This window comes from Drosophila virilis, chromosome 2, assembly GCF_030788295.1.
Source record: "Drosophila virilis strain 15010-1051.87 chromosome 2, Dvir_AGI_RSII-ME, whole genome shotgun sequence".
NCBI classification, from domain to species: Eukaryota; Metazoa; Arthropoda; class Insecta; order Diptera; family Drosophilidae; genus Drosophila; species Drosophila virilis.
Window position 1 is genome coordinate 4554431 of NC_091544.1, and position 23017 is coordinate 4577447.

The following is a 23017-nucleotide window of genomic DNA, read 5'->3' on the forward strand; positions in this document are numbered from 1 at the left end:
CATTTAGTTTGAGGCCCTGCGGCAAGCCATAAATTTGAAATTCGTGTGCGTCACGATCTGGCCATGGATCTGTCTGTCCGCTGGCGATTTTGGTTTATGTGGATCAGGTTAATTAGTTGGCCAAGCTGCAGCTTTAGCCGGCAATTGACTACGAAAAGAAAACACATTCAATTTGTTAACAATAAATTAGTCGATCGGCGATGATCATTTGGCTTTTGGATATGCGTGTGTTTCAGCTTGCTCTGCGGTTCGTCAGAGATTTGTTATAATTGCTTTATTTAGTTAATCAACTTTATCAAAAGGGTACTCAAGCAGCAACCGCATAAATCACTTCGTTAACCCAGCCCGACCCTGAGACTTCAAGCCATCGGGCGTCATAGAATTGTGATTAGCATTTGTCTGCAATCACAGTTCCGGCGACATTCCCCCTGCAACCCCCGTCGTAGCCGTGCTCGGCACTTCAACGAGCTGGTTACCCACTCCACGGCACTACGCTCACATTTCACCCCAATTACCTTATCGCCAGCGCGCCACTTAATTTAGAATGTTTAACATGAATGCGCCGCAGTATCAGAATCCATCCATACCTGCGCCCGCTGCTGTCCCTGTTTCCCTGCCCCTGCCCCTGCCCCTGTCTCTGCTCTGGATTGGAACCCACCCTGTATGCTTGTGGTTCACAGTCAGCACCACCAACATTACCACCACCAACATCAACGCTGGCCGAGATTAACGGCTAAAGTCGCCGTCTCTACCCCTGCCCTTCACGCGGCTAAAGTCCAACCCAGGCAATTTTTCGGTTGGCGTTTAAGTGTTCCCCAGGGTGAGATACATTTTCGTCGGCAGCAACAACAACAATAACAAACGAGAACGACTTTACATCATTTTCATGGTCGCTTCCATTTTGTTGCTGCGGTTGGGGAGAGACGGCAAGAGCTGGCTGTCTCGGCGCTGTGCTCTGTCAAATATTAAATTACGCTTGTTAAATTGTCTTGTTAAAATCAACTCCGTAAAATAGACGCAATTTATCATATTTTAATGGGGTTCACTTCAGGAAAATTGCTGCTTATCGCCAAGTACTGGCCCCGCCAGATACGTAAGCATCCATGGATTCGGCCAGGGATTGGGGATTGGGCACTGTGTGCTCTTATAGGCAGCTGATAATAATGTTGCCTGGGAACCGCTGCCCCAACTCTGCCCGGCTCCGACTCCGGCACTATGAATGTCGATGAGCAATGAGTTGTTGATTCCATTTGTAATGGACTTTTATTTCACTCGCCTAACGCAGCTCTATAATTTTGGAGAACAGCTCCTCCTCGTCGTCGCCGTCGTCGTCTGCACCTAATAATTGAGCAATTGAGTTGCAACACGAAAAGCGTCTTAACATTTGAACCGCGCCACAGCTCCATTTGGCCCACTCGGCCTGGTCTGAATTTCGGTTCTGGGTTGCGAAAGTTCCGCAGGATATCATCGCATGCTTATTATCACATTACGGCCATATAAATTATTCCTAGACCCGAGTATGCACAGCTGGCGGGGCAGAGCTTCGATTATTGCAGCTTTATGGCCGCACGATAAGCGGCAGCTCCGCCCAAAATTGCCCGAATTATGAGGAGCGAATTGGAGTTGTGCAAAGATAGATAGTTAAACGATTTGTTTATATTGAACCATGTGCTGCATCGCATATTGGCATACTTTCTCTGCCCATTGGCGTGCATCATGCAGAAGGAGTAATTAACTTCGAAAGGCCCTTAGACACAATTTGAAGTCTAAAATGGCCCATGCGGGTGCCATATATTATAAAATGTTTCCGTCTACAATCATCATAAAAACTGATATATATATATCTGACCAGCGTATTCTCAACCTTGTCTGACCATAAATCGAATACCCTCTGCAACCGTATAATTAGGCATAAGTTTTTTACTCTCAATGTCTCCTAAAGAGTTTGTTTTGGGAGCTGCCATGTCAATCATTATTTCCACACTCTCGAGTGACTTTGGTCCAAGTCGAGACTTAAGTATATTTAAATGGTTTGTGATGCAGACGAATGCATAATTTGAAGACCTTCCGCTTATGGCACGCAATGTAAAAGTTGGCTGCTGAAATTTAATGCTTCTCTCGGTTCAAATTTGTGCATTTTTTGTTACTGTTTATTGACGACAAATTATAATTAATTGCATTGATCACGTGATGGAGCTCGAGCAGCCTGCAGATACATTTCAGCAGGCGCAATTTATGCTGTTGGTTTGCAGGTGTGAATAGACCGCGCCATGGCCGCAGGGCGGCCAGTTACAGGATCGAGGCTGGAGCGCAGGCTCCCAAAAGTGCAATAAACGCGCCTAAGAAAAATAAGAATAAAAATGAAATGCCAAATACGCATACACAACATGCAATGGCCCGGTTGGAGTTGGAGTTGGAGCTGGGCATCGCGCGGACGGGTGGACGGGTGGCCGGGGCTGGGCCAGTGTGGACGACATGCCGGTCACAGCAGGACTCTTCGCAATTCAGAGTTTGGCCAGGCAAACGCTGCACAAAATTATTAACACGATTTAAAACACTTTTATGGCATCGCCCGCTGTGAATGAAGTTGTTATGCATTTTATCGCAAGATTTCGCTGAAACGCTACACCAGACTGTGGGTGTGAGGGGAAGAGGCGGGAGCGGGCACAAGTAGCAGTAGCAGAGGGCGGGAGGTGTGGCAACGTAACCAGTTGCCATATATATATATAAATATGCATGTATATACACAACTGGCTCGCATGCAAATCGAAATGAAATTAACGCCCTGTCCGGCAGATTTAGCAGCATTTATTTAGCCATTTCGCAGCCAAGACCAGGGCGTGCAAATCAATTCAACTCTCTATGGATGGGGTGCAGGAGAGCGGATGGAGGGGGGCGGTTGGACAGGCCTATTGACTTTTGTTGACTGCGGCTTGTTATGACTGGCGCATTTGACGCTTTAATTCCATAGAAATCGCACCCCGAGCAGAAAACAGCCGAGTCGAGCCGAACACAAACACAATAAGGATGGGAACAACAGGCTGGCAACAGGATCATTGGCAGGACAATGCCGAGGCATTCAATTCGAAAATTTGTTTTAATTGTTTTGCCATTATGTGAGTGTTTTTCTTTATTCGGTTTTTTGTTGACTCGCCAAACACACAAAATGTGCAAAACTGAAGCCAATCGCTTCCAGCGAACCAAACAAAGAACAGCTCAACAACTCAAAGATGAGCCTGCGAGATTTTTGTCGTCTCGATTTTTCGTGTGAAATCAAAGCAGAAAATAATAATAAAAAAAAAAACAACAAAGTGTCGCTCGGTGGCAATTGAAAGGCAATAATTGAGATATGGCCAGCAGCAGCAGCAGCATCAGGAGTTGACAAAGGGCCGCCTGCCAAAGCACGCGTGAATATTTGTTATAAATTTGTCAAGCGGCGCAGGCAGACAATGACTGCGGCTCCTTGGCCCTGGGCCGGGCTGTGCAGCTGTGCTGCCAGGAGAGACAGCTCGAAGAGATCCCAAACACGGATAGCGCAGAGGGCAAGAAGAAGCAGCAGGAGCAGCAGCAGGAGCAGGGTCGGCAGCCGCATCGAGTCATTGCATTTCCATTAATTAAAGCGAGTCGCACTTTATTGGGCCATAGAGCGTTGCCACGCCCACAGTTGTCGCCTTTTGTTGCGCCTTTGTTGGACGCCATTGTTGGGCTAAGTGGACATCGTTTATTGCACTTTTGTTGGGCCTCCTTTGAAAATTAGTTGCGCTATTCAATCGAAAACTCGAGCCGTTTACTGCGACTGCAACTGCGACTGCGACTGCGCAACGCTGTAAATTACCCGGCCGCGTACCCATTTTCAGATGTTGATTGCACCCACACGCTCCATTGTCCATTGTCGTGCCCAGAGCTGGCCTGGCCGGGCCATGCCATGCCATGTGTGTTCCCTCGAAACTCTGGCTCTATGGGATCGGGATTGCCTCCGCGTTTGCATGTGGCACATGCGTCGTGTCTGTCCCCTCGTTTAGCAGCTGTTGCCATCGACTTTTGCTCTGGTAGCGAAATTATGTTAAATGACTTAATTTATTATGTTTGGTTTTTCGCCAACGAGAGGGGAATCCAATTGTAATACGATTGTGCGGCAGCATTCGTGGGACACTTTCGCAATATGTCATTTGGGGTGTGCGTGTGTGCATGCGAATATATGTGTGTGTGTGTGTGTGTGTGTGCAAGAGTGTGTGCGATAAGGTATATATGTAAATGTAGACACAGCTGATAACATGAGCCTGCGACCCCTGTGCCCAAGGTTTATCATTTCAAGAACTTACATGTTTTTTTTTATCGCGGCAATCGCTACTCTAGCGACTAACCTTATATATTATGGCACATTTATTGAGTATCTAAAAATTAATGAATAATAAATTGGGCATAGAAGTCGAACTCCCCATTTTGTTTCAAGAACTGCCTACATGAAAGTCGGCCGGATCTGATCCGATCTAATCGTATAAACTTTGTATTACTTTATGATAAAGCCAAACTTGTGATATGCGCGTTTCTATAATTTCCAAACCAATCTGTAAATTCGTATCAAATCGGAACAGTATATTTTATGTATTTTCTATCCATATGCCTAAAAGGATATTCAATTTTCGATATGTCGAAGACAGCTGTTTTATTTGTTTTCAAAATTGTGTACCTTAAATTAAATTTCGCCTTATATTTGCTTCAGATTTTTGTATTTCGTATCGTATGTAGGATCTAATATATATTGTATCCTCTTGTAACCCGTTGCTTTCAATTGATCTAGTCCGATAAAAGTAAACTTAAGTTTGCTTCAGTTCTCAGTTCGAAGGGACACGGAGTTGTTGTGGATCCGGCACGTTAGCTCTGCATCATCATCATGAAAGCGGGAATGCGCCAATTTCCTTACAATGTTTCAGCAAACGGAAAGCACCTGGCGGGCAACCGAAAACAACTGGCGTGTCTTTAAGCAAATCCTCGCCAGATCGCAGTTCATTTCATTTCCCCATTTCGCAGCGGCAATCGAGCGGGGCAGCGGGGCAGAGGGCCAGCTTACAAGTTACAAGTTGTCAGGCCATTAAGCTGATTGAGTTCAGCTAAGTTTTTGAGCACATTTTCCATTACAAGTTGATCAGTTTTGTGCCAAGTCTGTCTGAAGGAAGAGGGCAGCGCCGGTTCGCTTTAATTTTACTGCTTGTTTGCTTTCACACTCTTATTACAACAACAACAACAACAACAACAGGTCCTGAAGACTGAGAGGCAGTTCGAGATTGAGATCGAATGTCTGCTCCACTTTTGAGCGTTGCCCTTGCACTCCTTTACCTTCTCGTTCTACCTGTGTTTATCGGCTGCAGCTCCCCCCGCTCCAAACGCATTTCCCGTTTGCAATTTTCACTCGCTGCCCGTCTGATTATTATATTGTACGCACATGTTCCGCCATTATGGAGTTATTATGATCAATAAGACAACTTAAATGCTGCAATTAAGTCGAGCCAGCGATCTTTTTTTTTCTGTTTTTTGCTCTGCTTCTTTCCGATCGCGTCCCAAATTTGAGAGTTTGCAGCGCCATTGGCAACGGCAACAAATTTTTGCCTTTGCAACGCGTAATTGGCGCTTAATTCTCCTGCGGGATCATTTAATTTTACGAGCCCGGCCAATTGATTATAATGGACGCCATCAGACTTTTACAACATGCTAAATGCGCGCGTAAACAGCGCGAATACGTAGAAGAGACAGGAGGCAGGAGCGAGAGCGGAGGCCTTGGACCAGAGATCGTCTCTCTGTCAATCAGCCAGGCAATATTGAAGATCAAGATGCGTCCCAGGCTCAGTTCGAGACTGAGACCCCAGCTCCAGCTCGAGCAGCCGCTCAGTGTTTGTGTTGAGTGGCCGTCGCCATTAGGCAAATTCAGCGATCGATTGTGGTCTTGGGGCAGCAGCGCGAATGCATCGCGGATGCTGCCACCAATTTGAGTTTTATCGACGGCAGCAATTTGCAGTTACTTGTGAACTACCTGAGAAGCCGTTGTCAGACTTTACCGCAGCAGCGCGATAGCGCAAAGCCCAGACACGCATTCGCAGGCGCAGACGCAGACGCAGTCTCAGTTCCAGTCTCAGTTCCAGTCTCAAGTCTCAAGTCCCAAGACTTAGTCCCAGTTGCCGTTTCAGTGCTCGGCCTCCGTATTAATAACCACAAAAAATAACGATCGATTGCGGTTATTAGAGGCAATTTGGATGAACAAGATTTTGGTCTGCGCCGCGTTTTGGGTTTTTTTTTTTTTTTTTGATAAATTGCACCAAATTTATTGGTTGATTAAATGTTATTGCACTCGCGCCTAAGTGGTTAATGATAGGCACAAGAGTGCATAGCAAAGCTGTACAGCTATAGTCGAGCGTTTGCTCTAAGATGGCATCGAATTTGATTTTAATTGACAAACACGTCAGACGAGTTGCAAACAAATTGGCCCACTCGATCCTCGATCGTTGATCACCGATCGCCGATCGCTGATTGTCGACGATCGTCGCAACAACTTTATCATCCCAACTGCACACACACTCACACACACGGATCTCGAAAAGATCGTCACCTGGCAATCTGGACAATCAGGCGCTATGGGCGGCAGCCCAGCTCCATTTGCCAGCCGAGAGATGGCCTCTCCTACAGTTTCAGCATGGGCCAGTAGCTATTGCCAACTGCCAGCTGCTGTTGTTGTTGTTGCCGATCCTCAATGTCGCTGTCTCTTCTTCTCATGCCATCTCCCTCTGCCTGTCTTAATGACACTTAAATGATCGTTTGCGTATGTCCGCTGAGGGGTTGCATTGTTGCATTTGCAAAACTGGCCAAGTGAGCTGACAATTGAGAGCAGCGGCGAGCACAAGGCTCAGTTTTATTGTGTTGCACTTCACTTTTTGTCGGCTTGTCGCCGCTTGACCGCTGCTCGCCCATTGCTGGGGTGTCAAAAGCAACCTTTTGACATTTATACCCAGCGACAATGGCCAGTCATTTATTAAGCAAACAATGAGAGCCCGAAGTGCCACTCGAAGCCAGCCGCCAGCCGTAGGACTCTTAACAAGTTTTTGTGCAGCAGCTGAGCAACAGTCGCACACGATCACCAGGATCGCCATGTGCCTCGAGCTATTTAAATACAGTTTAGCCTGGAAGTGTGAAATTGGCGGCAATATGCTGAGGATAGCATCGAAATGGAAATACATTTTCAGGTAAATTTGAGTGTTATGCGTACAAGATTAACGTAAGTAGCTCTCGAGATGGCAGTTTTCAGTCAATCAATCTTAATAAACATTTAATGTAATAAGTCTCTTACGGAACTAATCTAAAATTGGTAAGATAGTTGTACAAATGCTTCCTATTTATTGAATAGGATATTTACTTAAGTATTCTTGACATATTAAGTTTATCTCTGAGAATTGCAAAATGCAAAATGAATGGGAAACACAAATATTTGTAAGATTTAAACATAATCGTAAATGTACAACTAAAAGATACAAAAGCTATTTTGAGTTAAGAAAAGTATCTGTAACAAGTTTCCGCAAGACTCGAGTAAACTTTAAGATACAAAAGAACCTGTAGGATTATAAATATGAGCGATATTCAAAAATTTCGGTGCAATACGAGCGAATTTTTGAAATACATCTTTAAAAACAATTTGTAAGATAAGAAAGTATCCGTAGGATACAAAAGTATTTGTAAAATACAAAAATATCTATAAGATACAAAAGTATCTGTAGGATACAAAAGTATCTGTAGGATACAAAAGTATCTTTAAGATACAAAAATATCTTTAAGACACTAAAGTATCTGTAAGATACAAAAGTATTTATGAAATACAAAAGTATCTGTAAGATAAAAAGTATTTGTAAGATACAAAAGTATCTGAATGTTACAATTAATAAGAGCAAAGACTACATTCCATAGGCCTCTCAAGACAGAGTTGTCGAACCTACGACGGGTTCAATGGCAACATGTTGAGCCGAATCCTCATTTGGGCAGACTTTTATGGAGCTTCTGCTGATATTTGCATACGGCTCACGAGTTGCCAAATTACCAGCTTCACGGGGCGATCATTTGGTATCGTGTCGGTAATTGCAGCATAAAAAATGAATATTAAATGCAAGCAGGCGAAGCTTTCCCTTATTGAAGCCAATGAAAAGCTATTGACAGGCCGACGCAATTACAATTACCCCAAAACGCTGATCGGGCCCGTTGGCGAGCACGCACCGAGAAGGTGCTCCGAAAAGGTACTTTAGATTTTGGGTAGCTCATTAAACTGTATTTAACGAGTGAAGCAGCGCGCTGGCAATTGCCAGTTGCCAGTCGCCAGTTGCCAGTTTCCAGTTAGCAATTGGCAATGACTTCGATTTATGGACGCCAAAACGCAGCCCGATAAAAGGGCGGCCAGCGAAGCACAAACTGGGCTAATGAAAGCGTTAATATAACTGAGTTCGGGCAGGCAATGGAGCAGCTGAGTGGCCGAGATGAATACAAAAGTGCAGATATACGTGTGTAGATGGCCTTAAAGATGGTTGGTGAGATGTGGATGACTGGCTGCTATTTGTTTTAAATCATTTGGCCAAATGCCAGACATATTTCATGCTCGAATATAGCGCATACGCCTCCGTGTGCCACGTAACTCACGGACAGTGCCAAGTTTCGTTTTGGGCCACATCTTCTTTCGTTGCAAGGAATTTGAATTTGAACGCCAGACATTTGGGCGTTGCACGGTTGTAAATTCATTTGTTAAACGATGCGCTCATAAAATTTGCGCCCTTTTTACGGCGCTGGCAGAGAGCTGAGTCGACCTGAGCTGAGAGGGCCACGATCTCGACTCGCCTTGAGAACAACCTGGCTGCAATGCACAGGACACAAGGGGGCGTGTCCGACATCGAGTCTCGAGTCCAACTCTGTCAGCTCTTGGCAGTGCCATTCGCTTTGGCTCTGCGATTCTGACCAACCTCCACTCCATCCCGGAGGCACTGAAAGTTCAACAGCAGCGCGATTTATTTGCCAGCCACAGACGGCGCCAGCTGAGGCCCCTTTCAGGTCGGTAGGGGCTTAGCTTACCGCAAAAACTCAACACTAATTATATGTTTTGCACTCGCAAACACACACACACACACACACACACACACATAGTCACCCTGCCCAAATGCAAATTGTGTTGGGCCAAAAGAAATTTCAGCTAATTTGCCAAGCATTTAAATACACACAACGCTGGCTGGCCCATAAGGTTGATGCTGCTGCTGTTAATCCCGAACGCAGCTGCCCCAACTGGCATTCCACTTGCACAACAACTGAGCGTGTTAATTCGACATGTTTTTCGCCAAAAACCATTTAGGGCCAACTATTTGCACTGCGTGCGGCTGCTGTGCCCGCTGCGGCTGCCGCGGCTGCTGCATCCTTGTGAAGCTTATGTGGATTTCATGGAATAAAAACGCGCGTAAAAAACGTCAAATTGCAACACCTCGAGGGCAAAAACAGCGGTCAGCGGACAGCCACAGCTACAGCCACAGCCACAGCCAGAGCTAAAGCCAAGAACCAGAACAGCAGCCCCGGCAGCCAAGTCAGGGCAGAGCAGAGCTGAGCTGGAGAGCCTGGACAGAGTCCATAAGTCAGTCGCAGTTCACGTTTCTCTGTTTCTCTCCCTGTGCCTGGCCCTGTCTACCCTCATAATAATTGCGTATCTGGCAGATGCAATTTATCCGTGAATTTGTTTTTAATTTTCAACACATTCGCTAATTTGATTTTTAACTTCGTTTCGAACACTGCCTCGGTCTCAATCACAGGCAGCCCGTCCAAATTGCTACACCTAATCGTGGACGTGGATGCTGCTGGGATTCTGCTGCGATTCTGCTGCGTCTCAGAGCTGCTCTCCTGTGAACGGCGTCCAACACCCGCTTTCATTTATTATTTTGTGCAACTCACTCTGGCCAGGCAGAGCGCAGCCTGTTCCCAAGTGCCCAGTGCCCAGTGCCCAGTGCCCACTGCTCAGTGCCGAGCCAGACCCAGTGCCGAGCCAGGCCGAGGCTTTGTATCTTTTTTAGCTTTCGGCCAAGTTGGTTGGCATTGGTTGGCTGCACGGGGCGCTGCTTGTTAGTCGCGTAATTTATGTTCCAGCAGATACTCGTTGGCATTGGCTTCAACCATTTCGCCTTCTTGCCCCAGCGTCTGTCGCACTGCCAGCCCCTGTTCCCCTGCCCGTACCCTTTCCCGTTTCTGTCCCTTTGCTGTGTGTCTTTGCTTATTTTCTTATCCGTTCTTATCCATGGGGCCGCGTTGTTTGCGCAGGCGCAACCCAAACAAATCGATTTTCAACGCAATGCGACGTACCTCGTTACCCGTTCCCGCTCCCGCCATTCTTCATGGCTCGTTGCCCGGTCTCTGGCTGTCTGACCGCAAATGCACAGTGAGCGTGAAAGGATTAGGGATTATTAGTGGCAAAGACAAAACTGTGCAATATGTGGCAAATATTGGGCAACCACATCTAAAAATGAACAATACTTAATCCATGAGGCCTGATTAGACCCAAGATCTGCTCCTGCTCCTGCTTCTGATCGACTTGTGTGTGTAGTATATGGCTTTTTGCTAACATTTCGCGCAGGTAACGCTAATCGGTCCACCTCCAGCTCTGGATTCCCAGTGGCAGCACAAGCTACCAGCCAACTATAATCCACACCTTAGCTTTATTGCCAATAATTTTTAGCATCGGCCACAAGAACACGAACCGGAAACATAACAAATCATAAATTAAACCCTCGTTAAGCGAACTTATTGCACTTGCGGGCCAAGCCGGGCCATGTCGGGCGTCTCGCCCATGCGCCATAACCTGGAACCGGGCGCAGATTCAGGCCAGGCGAGGCCAGACCTGGCCAGCTCTCTGGCCCGGCATCATTTGCCTCGTTTTATGCCTTTCAGTGCGTTGCTGTGAGTTTTATTTTATGTTACTACTTGTTTAAATTATATTGCGCTATTAAGCGAATTTAATGAAAACGCTGCGAGGCGAGCGTGCGAAAGGCGGAAAGCTGCAGAAAGAGAGCGAGTCGCCAGAAAGAGACGGCATTAGTGCTGACTGGGTAGGTGTAAAATAAAGTAAAAATTCAGCGGGCTACACAAAAAAAAAGGGAGCTTTCGAGTGGAATGCAGCAAGTGGCGCGGATCAGTGGGCCCGCCAAATGCCGCATGCCCCACTCCGATCTCGGCATACCGCACAAATTGCGCTTAATCCATTGGCATTTCATTATTAAGCAATTTTCTGGGTTTGCCGCGCAAAGCCAAAAAGTTCGCTGGCCAATTTAAATTTTTATGCAATTTGTACAAAAATGCTGTTACTTTTGCGCAAAAGCAGCATAATTATTTCCGAGAACAGCACGAAACCCCAAAAAAAAAAAAAAAAAGAAACATGTCAACCAAAATCATTGTCGACGACACATTATCCTCACGGCAAAATGATGCTAATCCATCACAGACCCACGTCCCGCAAAATGTCACTTAAGCATGCGAGCGAGTGGATCGATTCCCTGCCGCTGACTCGAAAGATATCATTTAAAGAACGAATTTGTGTGCCCAGCACAGGCAGGACGAGAAGACAGCCCATTGTACTGCGCCTTGTATGGAGCGTTAACCAAGTGCCAGCAGCGGGCAGTGAACAGAGAAACAGGGAACAGGGAGCTGTGAGCTGTGATCAGTGATCAGCGATCAGTTATGAGATTTGAACAAAAGAACTTAACTGTAAACGAGGGCAGACAGAGACAGAGCAGAGCTCTGCAGGAAGAGGGAGCCCGAGCACGACGCAAAGTCTGGCGAAACGTGAATCCTCGATCTTGTACTCGATCAGTGAATTATGCGCGACATCATTTTAAATCGTTGTAGCAACGTCAAAGCTAAACACCGATCAGGTCAGCAAAAAACGCAAACCAAGCCCGCGTTGCCCATTGTCTTTTGAGCAGCAGTCGTCGGGCTGCCGCCCTAATTGATGCAGCACGGCCATAAATTTTGATCTTGCAACGATCGCTGCTCACAAGCCTTCAGCCGGAGCGACGTGTTGGCCTTTAAGGCGAACTGCCCAAAGAACGCCTAAATATTGCCATGAATACATCAACCCATCAGCCATCCGTTTCAGCATTCGCATTCGCATTCGCATCAGCATCAGCATTACCCTTTATTAAGTACAGCCAGCTACTGGCCCAGCCATATTCCCAGGGAGAACTCAACGCCGCGCGGTGCAAAGCAGCCGACTGCCATGCTAAAACGTCCAAACAGAAGCTGCTGGTCCACAACCTCGAGGGCATCCTCCTTTAGGAATAAAACCGTTTGCATCATATACGTTTTGGGCGACTCGGGACCTATGGAGAACAGCTTTTGCAGCTGACCCTTGGCATTTGTGGAGCATATGTCAAAGTAGAGCATGCACCCGGACACCTTTCCATTGCGCACAGCCTTCATCTTGAAGTCGGCCTTAAAGAATTCAATCTCATCCTTGGCGCTGTTTAGGTTTATGCTCTTCAATAGATACTTTTCTGTCATAAGCGATTGCCGATTCACATAATCGTCCATCAGCAAGATGGGCGGCAGGCTTTTATCGATGATCTGTTGTCGGCTCTGGCATATGCCCTGTATATAGAGATTGGCCACATTGGGAAAGATTTGGCCACCCTTTGTCAGCCACTTGTCACGTGCGTACAGCACCTGGCAGAATAGTGAATCCGCGAATAGCGCATGCCTAAAAAGAACAAACCGACTTATTGAATGATAGCTGAGAATGAGTATGCCCTACCCCATCCATTCGGACACTATTATGTCCACTTTCTTCAATCCACAAGGCAACTTCAGTTGGCTGATGCAACCGCTTAGCGGCTCGAAAATCTCCGCATTCTCCCCATGGGCCAAAACTTTCGTAACACATTTGGCACTCTGCATGTTGCCCACGGCAAAGACCTTGATGGCGCCTGCCTCAACGGCCAGGATGCTCAGCAGTCCACTGCGACAGCCCACATCGAGTACAATCTACGTGCGACCTTACCAATTAAGAAGTTGGTAAAATTCATAGTATTTGAAGGAAGCCCTTACCTTGTCCTTGAATAGCGATGCGTTCTGGTGGATAAACTGATTGTAGACATTGGAAACGAGCACGTCCAAAAGCATGCTCTCGGCCATATTCCAAGCATCTTCCATTTTGTGCAGTTAGAAAAACTCAATTGCAAGCACACAATTGTGCCTTACATAGGTTTAGAATCCTCACAAAATATTCCGTATTTGAATGCGAATGTTGTTGTGCTTATTAACAGCCAGTGACAGGGTGATTCCTGATGACAGAGAGCTGACAGATTAACAGCCAGTGACAGGGTGATTCCTGATGACAGAGCGCTGACAGATTAACTGCCAGAGACAGGGTGATTCCTGATGACAGATTATCAAGCACCTGTTACAGCTTGTGCTTATGATATATTGTAAATATCTGTTAATTAACATTCGCCTTTACATTGTATATTTGCAGTTTTTTATTTTAAATGTATTTATTTCTTAGTTTCCTTCGTTGTTTTGCGTCATTATAAATTAAAGGGAAAACAAATCTCAAACAATTTGTAGCGATAAATAAACAAGTATTTATTAAGTAGTTGTCGTAGAAGTATCTCTAAAAGTCACAACCACATGTAACATCTTATCGGGCTCCCACAGCTGTCCGTTTGAAGGAGCAACAATTAGTTATGAGCCAATGGATGACTTTGACTTTATCAGCAGAACTTGTTGCTCGTAGTACGCCGGCTATCTAACGAGCCCTTAATTTATGGAAGACTTGCTCCGCTGACAAATGCCGGCAATTTGATACCCAACACATTCCAGGCAACAGGAACAAGAGCGGCAACACATTTGGGGGAAAGACGCGGCACGGTTTCATTATACAAATTGAAATGTTTGTTGCGCCTTCTCTGCATGCTCCTGCTCGCTGATCCGGGCAACTTGGTCTGGCCATTGTTTAGAGTTTTGTTAATGTGCGCCGCAGGGTGCGCGAGGCTGGTGTTGACCAAAATCAAAGATCGGGTCTCGCCAACGACTGGGTCACAGTCTTTGGCTCATTTGTGGCGCTTTTGTGTGCTCGCTAGACACTCAATATATTATAATAATGTCCAATATTGGTGTGCATATTAATATCGTAAACTTATAAAGCAATTTTATGGCATTTTAAAAACGCCCATTAACCAGAGACACACCATGCACAAACACAAAAAGAGCTGACACCAAATCTCGGGCTACGGACAATGTGAATACCCAAAAATTGTAAATAGAGCTATAAACGCATAAAAGGCGCTCTTTGTGGGCAACGCAAGGCGATGGCTTTCACAAATTTACCATGGCTCTATCAATTAATTAGGAAAGCAAACATTTTCACATTTTTAAGCAATCTAATGAACTCGTGTATATCCATCTGTCATGTCAAACTTGGCCAAGCTGAATTGAATTTTCGTTAAGAATGTTGTTAACATTCACGAACATTTTTTAATGTCCACTTTCTAAGACAGCTTTTTTTTTTTTTTTTGATTGCCTCAACACACAATTTGGTCTGCATTTAACGATCCGTTTTATGCTAGTTATGAGTTTTTCATAGCCGCTAAGTATTATTCAAATATTTTTGTATATATTTATATAGAATATGATACCAGGTCAGCCAGGATAATCGGCTTCAAGTAACTCACGACAAGACTGTTAACAACTGTTAAGATTATGAATAGATGTTCTTATAAAAGCATGTATTCAGATTTCCAAAATGAATATACATAATTAAGTTATAATCTTTTATGGGTATTAAAAAGCCTTTTACGACCTTTGAAGCCACATTTTCGGCACGCTCGTAAAAAGTTTTCGATTCGAAAAGAATCCAAAATCTTGCCGCCCCAATACGATGGTGTTAAACAATAATAACGCCTAATCTGCCCGACCCAAATTAAATTTATGGTCAAAATTTAATGACGCCTAAAACCACTTTCACTGCCAGCCCAAAAATGAGAAACACAAATTGTGCAACTTGTGCCGAAAAAACAAGCTCAGACAGATAGTTTACAAATAAAAAAAAATGTATGCCTATAAAAGACAACAATATAATTCGTCATAATTTGAGTGTACCATAAAAATTGTCCATATGCAAACGAAATAAATAAATTGCTTCATTAATCAATTTTGTCACAAAGTAACCATTAAAAAAGAGCACCTCGAATGCCAGTATATGAGCATAATAAAGTGGGTATTATATTATAATTTAATGTTGCAAAGTTTTATGCTAATTTGCCATTCCTGGCATACCTTAATTAGCCCAGGTGATCGCAGGGTGGGCCGGCTCCATAAGCGCCCCCCCCCCCCCCCTTTCCTGTCGAGTGAGTTTTGGCCCAAAAAAAAAGTTAAGCTTTTTGGCACAAATCAATTAATGTTTATTGGCAGTAAAGTATCCAACGGACGAATAATGCCACCCACTGCGCGCACGAGTGCAAATAAAAATCGTAGACGCTTTGCATATTGAATTTGTTTTATTTTCTGTGGCATGCTTTTGTCATCCGTGTATTACCAAATGCCTAACATCCAATTATGAATGATGGCATCGCTTCGTGTCGTTTTCACCTGCTGACCCACAGTCGAAAATTTATGACTTAATTATGCATTGCGATGGCTGTAATGTCGCCCGACTTGGCATCGACTGCGTTTATGACACATTACATGACAGTTGTAAATTGTAACAAATGAACAATGGGTGCTCGAGGGATATATATATATACATTTACATTTATATAACATCGGGGTGGATTCGTGTAATTGTGAACCACTAATAATAACATGTGCGTAACAATGGTCCTCAAAGCGCACAGAATTAAGTGGTTGATTGGCTCAGCAAATTTGATATATATTCAATTGCATGCACCATTACAGGGGGTTACACTAAATTACAATATTGAGGGCTGCAATCAGAAAAAAGTGTAAATTTGATTATACACATAAATCAAAAATGTTTTTTAAATAGTAACGATTAATAGACTTGCGTTGCGATAAGTGTTGTAAGGTACTATTAATATTGCCTATCGTTATCGTTGGCAATTATCGATTATGACAGAGTAGACGACACATTTAAATACCCAAAACTAAATCTATATATACAGTCAATATTTATTGATGTTTTATGTTTCATTTGGTTCTTAGTCGAATTTTTCTTGTGTAGCACAGTGTAGGTAGACAATCAGTCATTCAACTCAACAGACTTCACGCAATAGCCAATCGGATATATTTTTGCTCCCCTTTCGATCCTGGCAAATTCGATTGCCATAAATTTGATTGATACAATTATTTTTGCAAAGAAATAAATATACTTTCCGACACTTGGGAATTTTAATTAGAATGCTTTTGTTGGGCTGCCACTTGTCCGGGCAATAAAGTGATTCGATAATGCAAATGAAAGTGTACGAACATGCACATATACACACACACACACACACACATGCATATCTAGCCAGTGTTGCGCAGCGTTTATTTTGCCAATTAGCGCCCGGCAAACGGTTAGCACGATTTGAATGCGGCTGATAAGCAATTTTTAATTTGATTTCCTTAGCAAATTTCCGCTGAACGGGCCAAGACTTTTAGGCCATGGCTTGTCTTCCGTTTGTTGTGGCTGCCAGAAAAATAAACCTAGCAAATTTATAGCCTCGGGCCGCAAGCACACGTGTGCGACATGCCCACACATTGACACCTTTTGCTGGCCAGATATCGAACCCCAAGCAGCACACTCCTACTCCTACTCCATGCACACCTGCCTATTCAGTTTGCTACAGTTGCAGGTCCCTCGGCGCGCTTTGTTTTTTGTTTATGCTAGGCAGGCACAAGTTGACAATGCTCCATCATGTCCAGCGTACGTGCGGCCAAACAAATTACAGGGGCACTACGTCACCTGCAGGAATTTCCAAGTCTACATTGTCAAATGCCATCAAAAGTTGTTGGACATGTCGTAACATTAATTTGACATTTTACTGCCCTGGACGTGGGCCAAGGGTTGGTAAGCAGTAACAATCGTTCGAGTATAAAATGAATTATGCGTGAATAGTTAACTCCTTAAAAATCTGTCCAGAAGTCAATTGCTGAGGCGGTCAACCGCAACGACACAGGACAACGTTTACCCAGCGACAGCTGTCAGGGATGCTTCATCTGCGAAAGCTACGGCAAGCAGCTGCTCTGCAAGCTGTTGGAGTACCGAAAGTCCCACAAAACATCTCGTGATAAAACCAATTTGATGTGCCTGCCAAATCTCATTGCAGGCCTAGCGAATCTGATTTGCGGTTAACTGCAACAGCAGCATCGGCCGCACCAGCAGCAGCAGCATCCGCCTTGTTAACCCAAATATTTGATGAGGCAGGCAGCCAGTGCAGATGCCAGCGATGCAACAACTGCAGCGATTAATTTGCTGCGGTTCAGATAATTTGCTAATGTAAATCGAACTCTGCCAGATCCATAATCCCCCCAACCATGCGCTCAAAGCTCCGGCGTCTTTAAAAGTAGGGTGGGAAGAAAACAAATATGGACGTGCCGTTGTCTCTCGGGTCAGCCAGTTTCATGGGCAGCGCTCTTTACGATGCCCATTAAGCTAAACTATGCCCGCTTCGCTCTCACCCAGGGGGTGGCTACGGTTTTTGCTGATGGCGCAGCATTTAATGCGCTGCCATTTGTGCGCTGCCATCGAAACGTGTATCGGCAGGTTTTTGATTAACTGAGAAACATTTTTATTCCCTCGACTGGATGCGTCACGCAGTGGACATTACCAGGGCAGACACGCCCACGCGATAAACGCAATCCTTAATTGCCACGTGACGGCTGAGTGTCACAAAATTGCAACTGGAACCAGCTCTCCGGATCAGATAGATGTTACTGAAAAACAATTCTTTATTAAATTCCATTAGGGAAGAAAAACTTTGTTCAACTTAATCTCCAGTAAATGATCAACTTTCATGTGGCTGTGCCCTAATCCGAATCGCCGGTTATGTGTGTAAATGGTACAATTGTTCTGCCCAATCTTTTTTTCATTCTCAATTGTGGAGTTGTCGAAGCTAACGCTACTTTGTCGTCGTCGTCGTCGTCGTCTTCGAGCTCCGCCTCATCGCTGGCCAAGTCGGTCTTTGCCTGAAAATAGCCGTGATCCTCGCCCGGATTGGTCAGCGACTGCTCCACGTGCAGCATCGCCTCTCTAAATAGGCCGTAATGCTTCTGCTTGACCTCGCCCAAACGTGCCTTGCACTTTTCATACTCAAAGAGCTGGGTGGCGCCGACTTTGGCGATGTTGCAAGTGCCGTAGAAATAGACCTGAAACATGTTGCCGTCTTCCCGTAGAACGCGCGCTGGCCAGGCGCGAAATCCACGCACCTTGGCGAACACAAAATCGCCTACACCCAGTTGTTTCGGCTCCTTCTTGCCTTTGCGTCCCATTTCTGTGGAATACGGCACAAACGTGTCTATTTGCAATGCATTTGTAAATTCAATTGCGCATCGCCTGCCGCACAGGCGTTGCCAGATCGCGGTCTTGGGCGTGAGCACACGTGCTGTGCACCAGTGTTGGGCAGCGTGCGCAAATTCAAATTAGCATGCCAACGGAAATTGGGTCAAGCCGAGTTAATGTTTTCTTAATAAGCTGCTGATCAAGCCAAAGTGGCGACATTTGCATTAGCGTCTATTTGCGCAGAAATTCGCAGCCATAGCTTGGACAATTCTGTTTAAGATTTTCGCTCACGTTTACCGTATTATGTGCAAATTGGCTTTTTAAATTGTCGACTTGGCTAGGCTAACCGCAACTACACTTTATGGCCATGTTTCGTGCTGCATTTTAAAGCATGCGAAATTCCGCAAAACTAAAAAAACGAACTTGCCAGCCCTTCGACTCACTGGGCTTGTTAACTCATTTATAATTATTGCTATTGTACAATGCATTATTTAACAGGCGTAATTGCCACTATATTAAATATGTTAATCAATCTGTAGCTGCAACTGCCATTTCGAGAGATTCATGCACTTAGATGATGATTCAAGACGTTTGCGTTAATGAGAACAGTTCGCAGCAAGGTGCAGAAATGTTTTGTATTTATAATCAAAAGATGGCGTTTATTCATTCAGCATTTAAAAACCATTCTTGCACGGTTGATAGAGGCCCACACCCACTTGACTGTCATTCGGCTTGACAGTGCTCAGAATTCAATTAGGAAAAGCAATTTACGACCCGGCCGGCCACGAGACATAATACTAATACCAGCAGCGACGACTGCCTCTAGCCACATGGACACATGGACACATGGGCCCGTAACCCGCCGCAAAGCACATTAAGCAAACAAGCCGAAGGCGGCACGGGGGCATAAGCTACGCATGTAATTTGTAAGTAATTTTTTCAACTATCAACGTCCCAGACGACGACGACGATGGCCACGCACTTTGCCAGCCAAAAGGCATTACCAGCGAGCGGGGCAGGGGAGCGGCAGAGCTGAGGATATGATCAGCAGGCACAAGCCAGTACGTTAAGTTGGAAAAATTAAGTAACGAAAGCATTGAATGGCCAACTGAATGGGTATGGGAATGGCAGTGGGAATGGGAATGTCCATGGCCAGCGACAGGCAAAGAACTAGGCATAAATTATGAATCATTTAGACGCTTCCTTATGACACCAAAACGTAGAAGCCAACACACTCTAACGTGGCCGAGCCAACTCCAGGCCCGATGATACATGGCCAGCCAGGCGAGGAGGTGATTAACAGACGACTAAGACGACGACTTGGACGACGACGATGAGTCCAACTACTCTTCAGCTGTCGTCTCTGTGGACTCGAATGCAAAGTTCTCAAGGGGGACTAACAAGTATTTATGCGCTGGCCTCGTGCCTCGTGTGCTTGTGCCTCAGTTATTGCCATTTCATTAGCTCTATTGCCTGGCATTGGTTAGCATAGAAATTGTCTAAATATGTGACAATTGCATTCCCAATCAGACTTTCAGACTTGTCCTAAAATGTAGAGCAAACATGGGAGGTAGAGATGGGACTTGGTCGAGTCTATGTTAGGAAAGTCTACAAGGGCTACGATCCTGCTGTGAACTGGAGAGCTGTTCAGCTCACGCACTTTTGCGTCACCTTTAAACAAAAGACTTAAGACACGAACTTGGCCGGCAAGACACACATTTCCTGCGCGGCACGCAAACACGGCAAACAGCACACACCTTTTGCATAAATTGCAATAAATTCTAGTAAAGACAATTAAAAAACTCTCTAATTAAGTGATTAAAAACGCGCACAGACATCAAATTGTGGAAATATGCAAGTCAATAAAACAAAAGGCATGCAACGCGCAGCCCGACACAGCTGGCCACCCCACACCCCCCTATACCCTATACGCCTGGCTGTGTGTGTGTGTGTGTGTGTGTGTGTGTGTTTTGTTGGTTTTCCAGGAACAAACACGCTTTCGCATTTTAATGCCGCACAAATGAGGCGACGAGCGGGCCAGCAAACGAGCCGCAGCGTGTTGGCCAAATGTGTCTTGGCCATGCGGAGGTGTCGAGTGTACGAGAGTGTGTGCAGGTGAGTGTAGCTAGCACGCACACACACGCACACACACTCACACATTGGCATTGCCTTGTTTCTGGCTAATAAATGCCTTTTTAATGAATAAATCACTCCGAGATAAGCATCTCTTAATAACGTTCATTTAAAGCAGCGAAAACAAAACACACTCCGACAAATAAACAAGCCAGCACACACACACACACACACACACACACGCACACATATCTGTCGAAAGCAGCGCCCAAACACTTGGCGTTGATTTTGAGCATTTACTTTGAGAAATCTTGAGAGATTGGCGCTAGAAACGCAAGGCCTGTCCATCTTCCATCTTTCAGCGGCCGCCCTGCAGCCCATCTGCCTCTCGCCGATCTGTCGCTGTCTGCAGGTGCCACAAATTTATTTGTATGTCTTCTTCATGTCAGTTGGCTGGCAACTGCTTGCGTATACGACTACAACTAGCAGACTATATGCCTGACATACGCAGCTCAGCTGTCACTCTGGTCCGATATGATTTTTAATAATTTTGTTGCCATTCGCATTCCAATTCCGAGCACGCTGCACGGGTAGCTGCCGTTCTCAGAGTTGTCCGCTGCCGCAATCATCAATGTCAATTAAATGTTAATGCCAAATTGTTGGAGGCCATCTGAGAAATGGACTGCGTGTGTGGGAGTTAAACAGGATATGGCCATTGGAATGCATGCAAGGTGTCTGCGGCAAATGAAGCTATCTACAAGAGTTGGACGGGGTCAGGACCCGGGCTTGTCTGTGGAAAAGCTGCCACAATTCATTGGCCGGCGCGTAAATCTTCAACTAACGCCTCCAATGCGAAAAATCTACATATTAACGCCACGGCAGAGCCGGCTCTCAATGGCAACAATTGGCACAGACTGGCCGGGGCCAGGTCCGCGACCCAAAACGACGATCATTTACTTTATGATCACTTGAAAACCAATCAAGCATAATAAATAATATCTGCAAAGGCGAGCGGGAGGCAGGCAACGATATTGAAAATTGCACACACACACACACACACATTAAATTATATTCACACTCTGGCCCCCAGAAAATGAAATGGTTTTAAATATAGAGGAAAGCCAAACAAGCCAGATCGCACCGAGATCAGCAAACAGAACAGGCAGGATGCGTTCTGGCGGGATCCCATCCACAGGCCATTAAACATGACTCTGCATTGGCAGACACACAGACCCCAAAAGCAGTCACAGTCACCGTCACACTCCCATTCAGAGTACCCAGCTGGCCAGGGTTGAGATCCGAGACCCGAGACCCGAGACCTGAGACCTGATCTTGGTCTCGCTCCGCGGGCAGCCGCAACGCGCAGCACGTTCGACATGGTCGCCGCAACGTTCGCTCGCTTATCATCATAACAATAATGTTAAAGTGGCAAAATGGCAAAAAATTTATATGCACTCGTCCAGCAACAGATTTGTATTTCTATACGATTGTATTTCCGCTGGAGCTGTGTTCGAGTACTAGTGTCCAGGAATACGATCGCAATGGACACACCAGCGGCAGGCGGAACAAACTAATTTGAATTCTCTGCCTGTCAATTATGGTGAATAAGTGAATGCAAACAAATACGCCTCTCAGATATATATATTGACTAGGCATTTGTATAGACCCATAGAAAGCGATAGATCTGCCTTACAAAGCTCGGTGATAATCCAACCCCAGGGCAAAATTAAACATAAATAATAATATATATCACAAATAGAAGTAGAATATAATATTACCATTTAAAAAAGTCTGCATCATATAAAGGGAGACAGTAAGAGCGAATGAAAGTAAATAAGAGTGGAAATCTATTTATATATTATTAAATTTTAATTATAGCATAAAAACGTGTTAGTCCGAAATTATGAGATTCGCAAAGAAGGGCAATATTTAAGAATACGATTTGGTTTTCATTTGAAGTAAACTTGAGTGTATTTGGATTTGCCCGGTAAAAGCTAAAGATAAAAACTTTTTACCTCTATCCTGCCTGTAAAATAATTTAAATGTCAAAAATATTCTAAATATTTGAACATGAATTTAAATCCAATTGCGCTAAGAATTATGGGCTGCACACAATATATTACAAAGCTAAACTTTGTAATGGAGATCCCGTCGGCTCTTAAGAATATCGTCTTATATTTACCACATCTACAAAATTGCCAAATTCAGTGATAAGCAAACTCAAATACACTTTTAGAGCGTAACCTTAGGGCTTGATAAAATGTTCCATTTAAAGACTTTTCCAGCTCGTTTATAAATGATTTATAAATATTGTGCCAAAATGCTTGGAAGACCAACTTAAAATTAGACAAAATAGATTATGAATGCTAAAAGGTTTCCCAAAAAACCTCACTTGAATCGTTGTAATAAACAAAGTCAAGGTCCAAAGTGAAAGACTTAAACTAAGGTTGGGGGCGC

At 44.8% G+C, this 23017-nt stretch overlaps 2 protein-coding genes across 2 annotated transcripts; both read right to left on the minus strand.

Annotated features, from left to right (window-relative positions):
• Positions 1 to 12138: 12138 nt before the first annotated feature.
• Art9 (Arginine methyltransferase 9) lies at positions 12139 to 13335 on the minus strand. Its single transcript, XM_002054812.4, has 3 exons — positions 13096 to 13335; positions 12803 to 13032; positions 12139 to 12748 (listed from the first exon to the last, which is right to left on the minus strand). The coding sequence occupies exons 1-3, from the start codon at positions 13198 to 13200 to the stop codon at positions 12205 to 12207; spliced, it is 879 nt and encodes a 292-aa protein (XP_002054848.1). The 5' UTR covers positions 13201 to 13335; the 3' UTR covers positions 12139 to 12204.
• A 4584-nt stretch (positions 13336 to 17919) lies between these two features.
• Positions 17920 to 18538, minus strand: LOC116651876 (hepatoma-derived growth factor). The gene has a single exon (XM_032439136.2). The coding sequence runs from the start codon at positions 18475 to 18477 to the stop codon at positions 18016 to 18018; it is 462 nt and encodes a 153-aa protein (XP_032295027.1). The 5' UTR covers positions 18478 to 18538; the 3' UTR covers positions 17920 to 18015.
• Between the last annotated feature and the right edge of the window lie 4479 nt (positions 18539 to 23017).

What these genes read in the sequence shown, in the direction of transcription:
- Art9 (XM_002054812.4), bottom strand. Translation starts at nt 13,200, where the DNA reads ATGGAAGATGCTTGGAATATGGCCGAGAGCATGCTTTTGGACGTGCTC. An exon ending in CATCGCTATTCAAGGACAAG is followed by an intron (nt 13,033 to 13,095) that starts GTAAGGGCTTCC and finishes GGTCGCACGTAG; the next exon opens with ATTGTACTCGATGTGGGCTG. An exon ending in ATAGTGTCCGAATGGATGGG is followed by an intron (nt 12,749 to 12,802) that starts GTAGGGCATACT and finishes TGTTCTTTTTAG; the next exon opens with GCATGCGCTATTCGCGGATT.
- LOC116651876 (XM_032439136.2), bottom strand. Translation starts at nt 18,477, where the DNA reads ATGGGACGCAAAGGCAAGAAGGAGCCGAAACAACTGGGTGTAGGCGAT.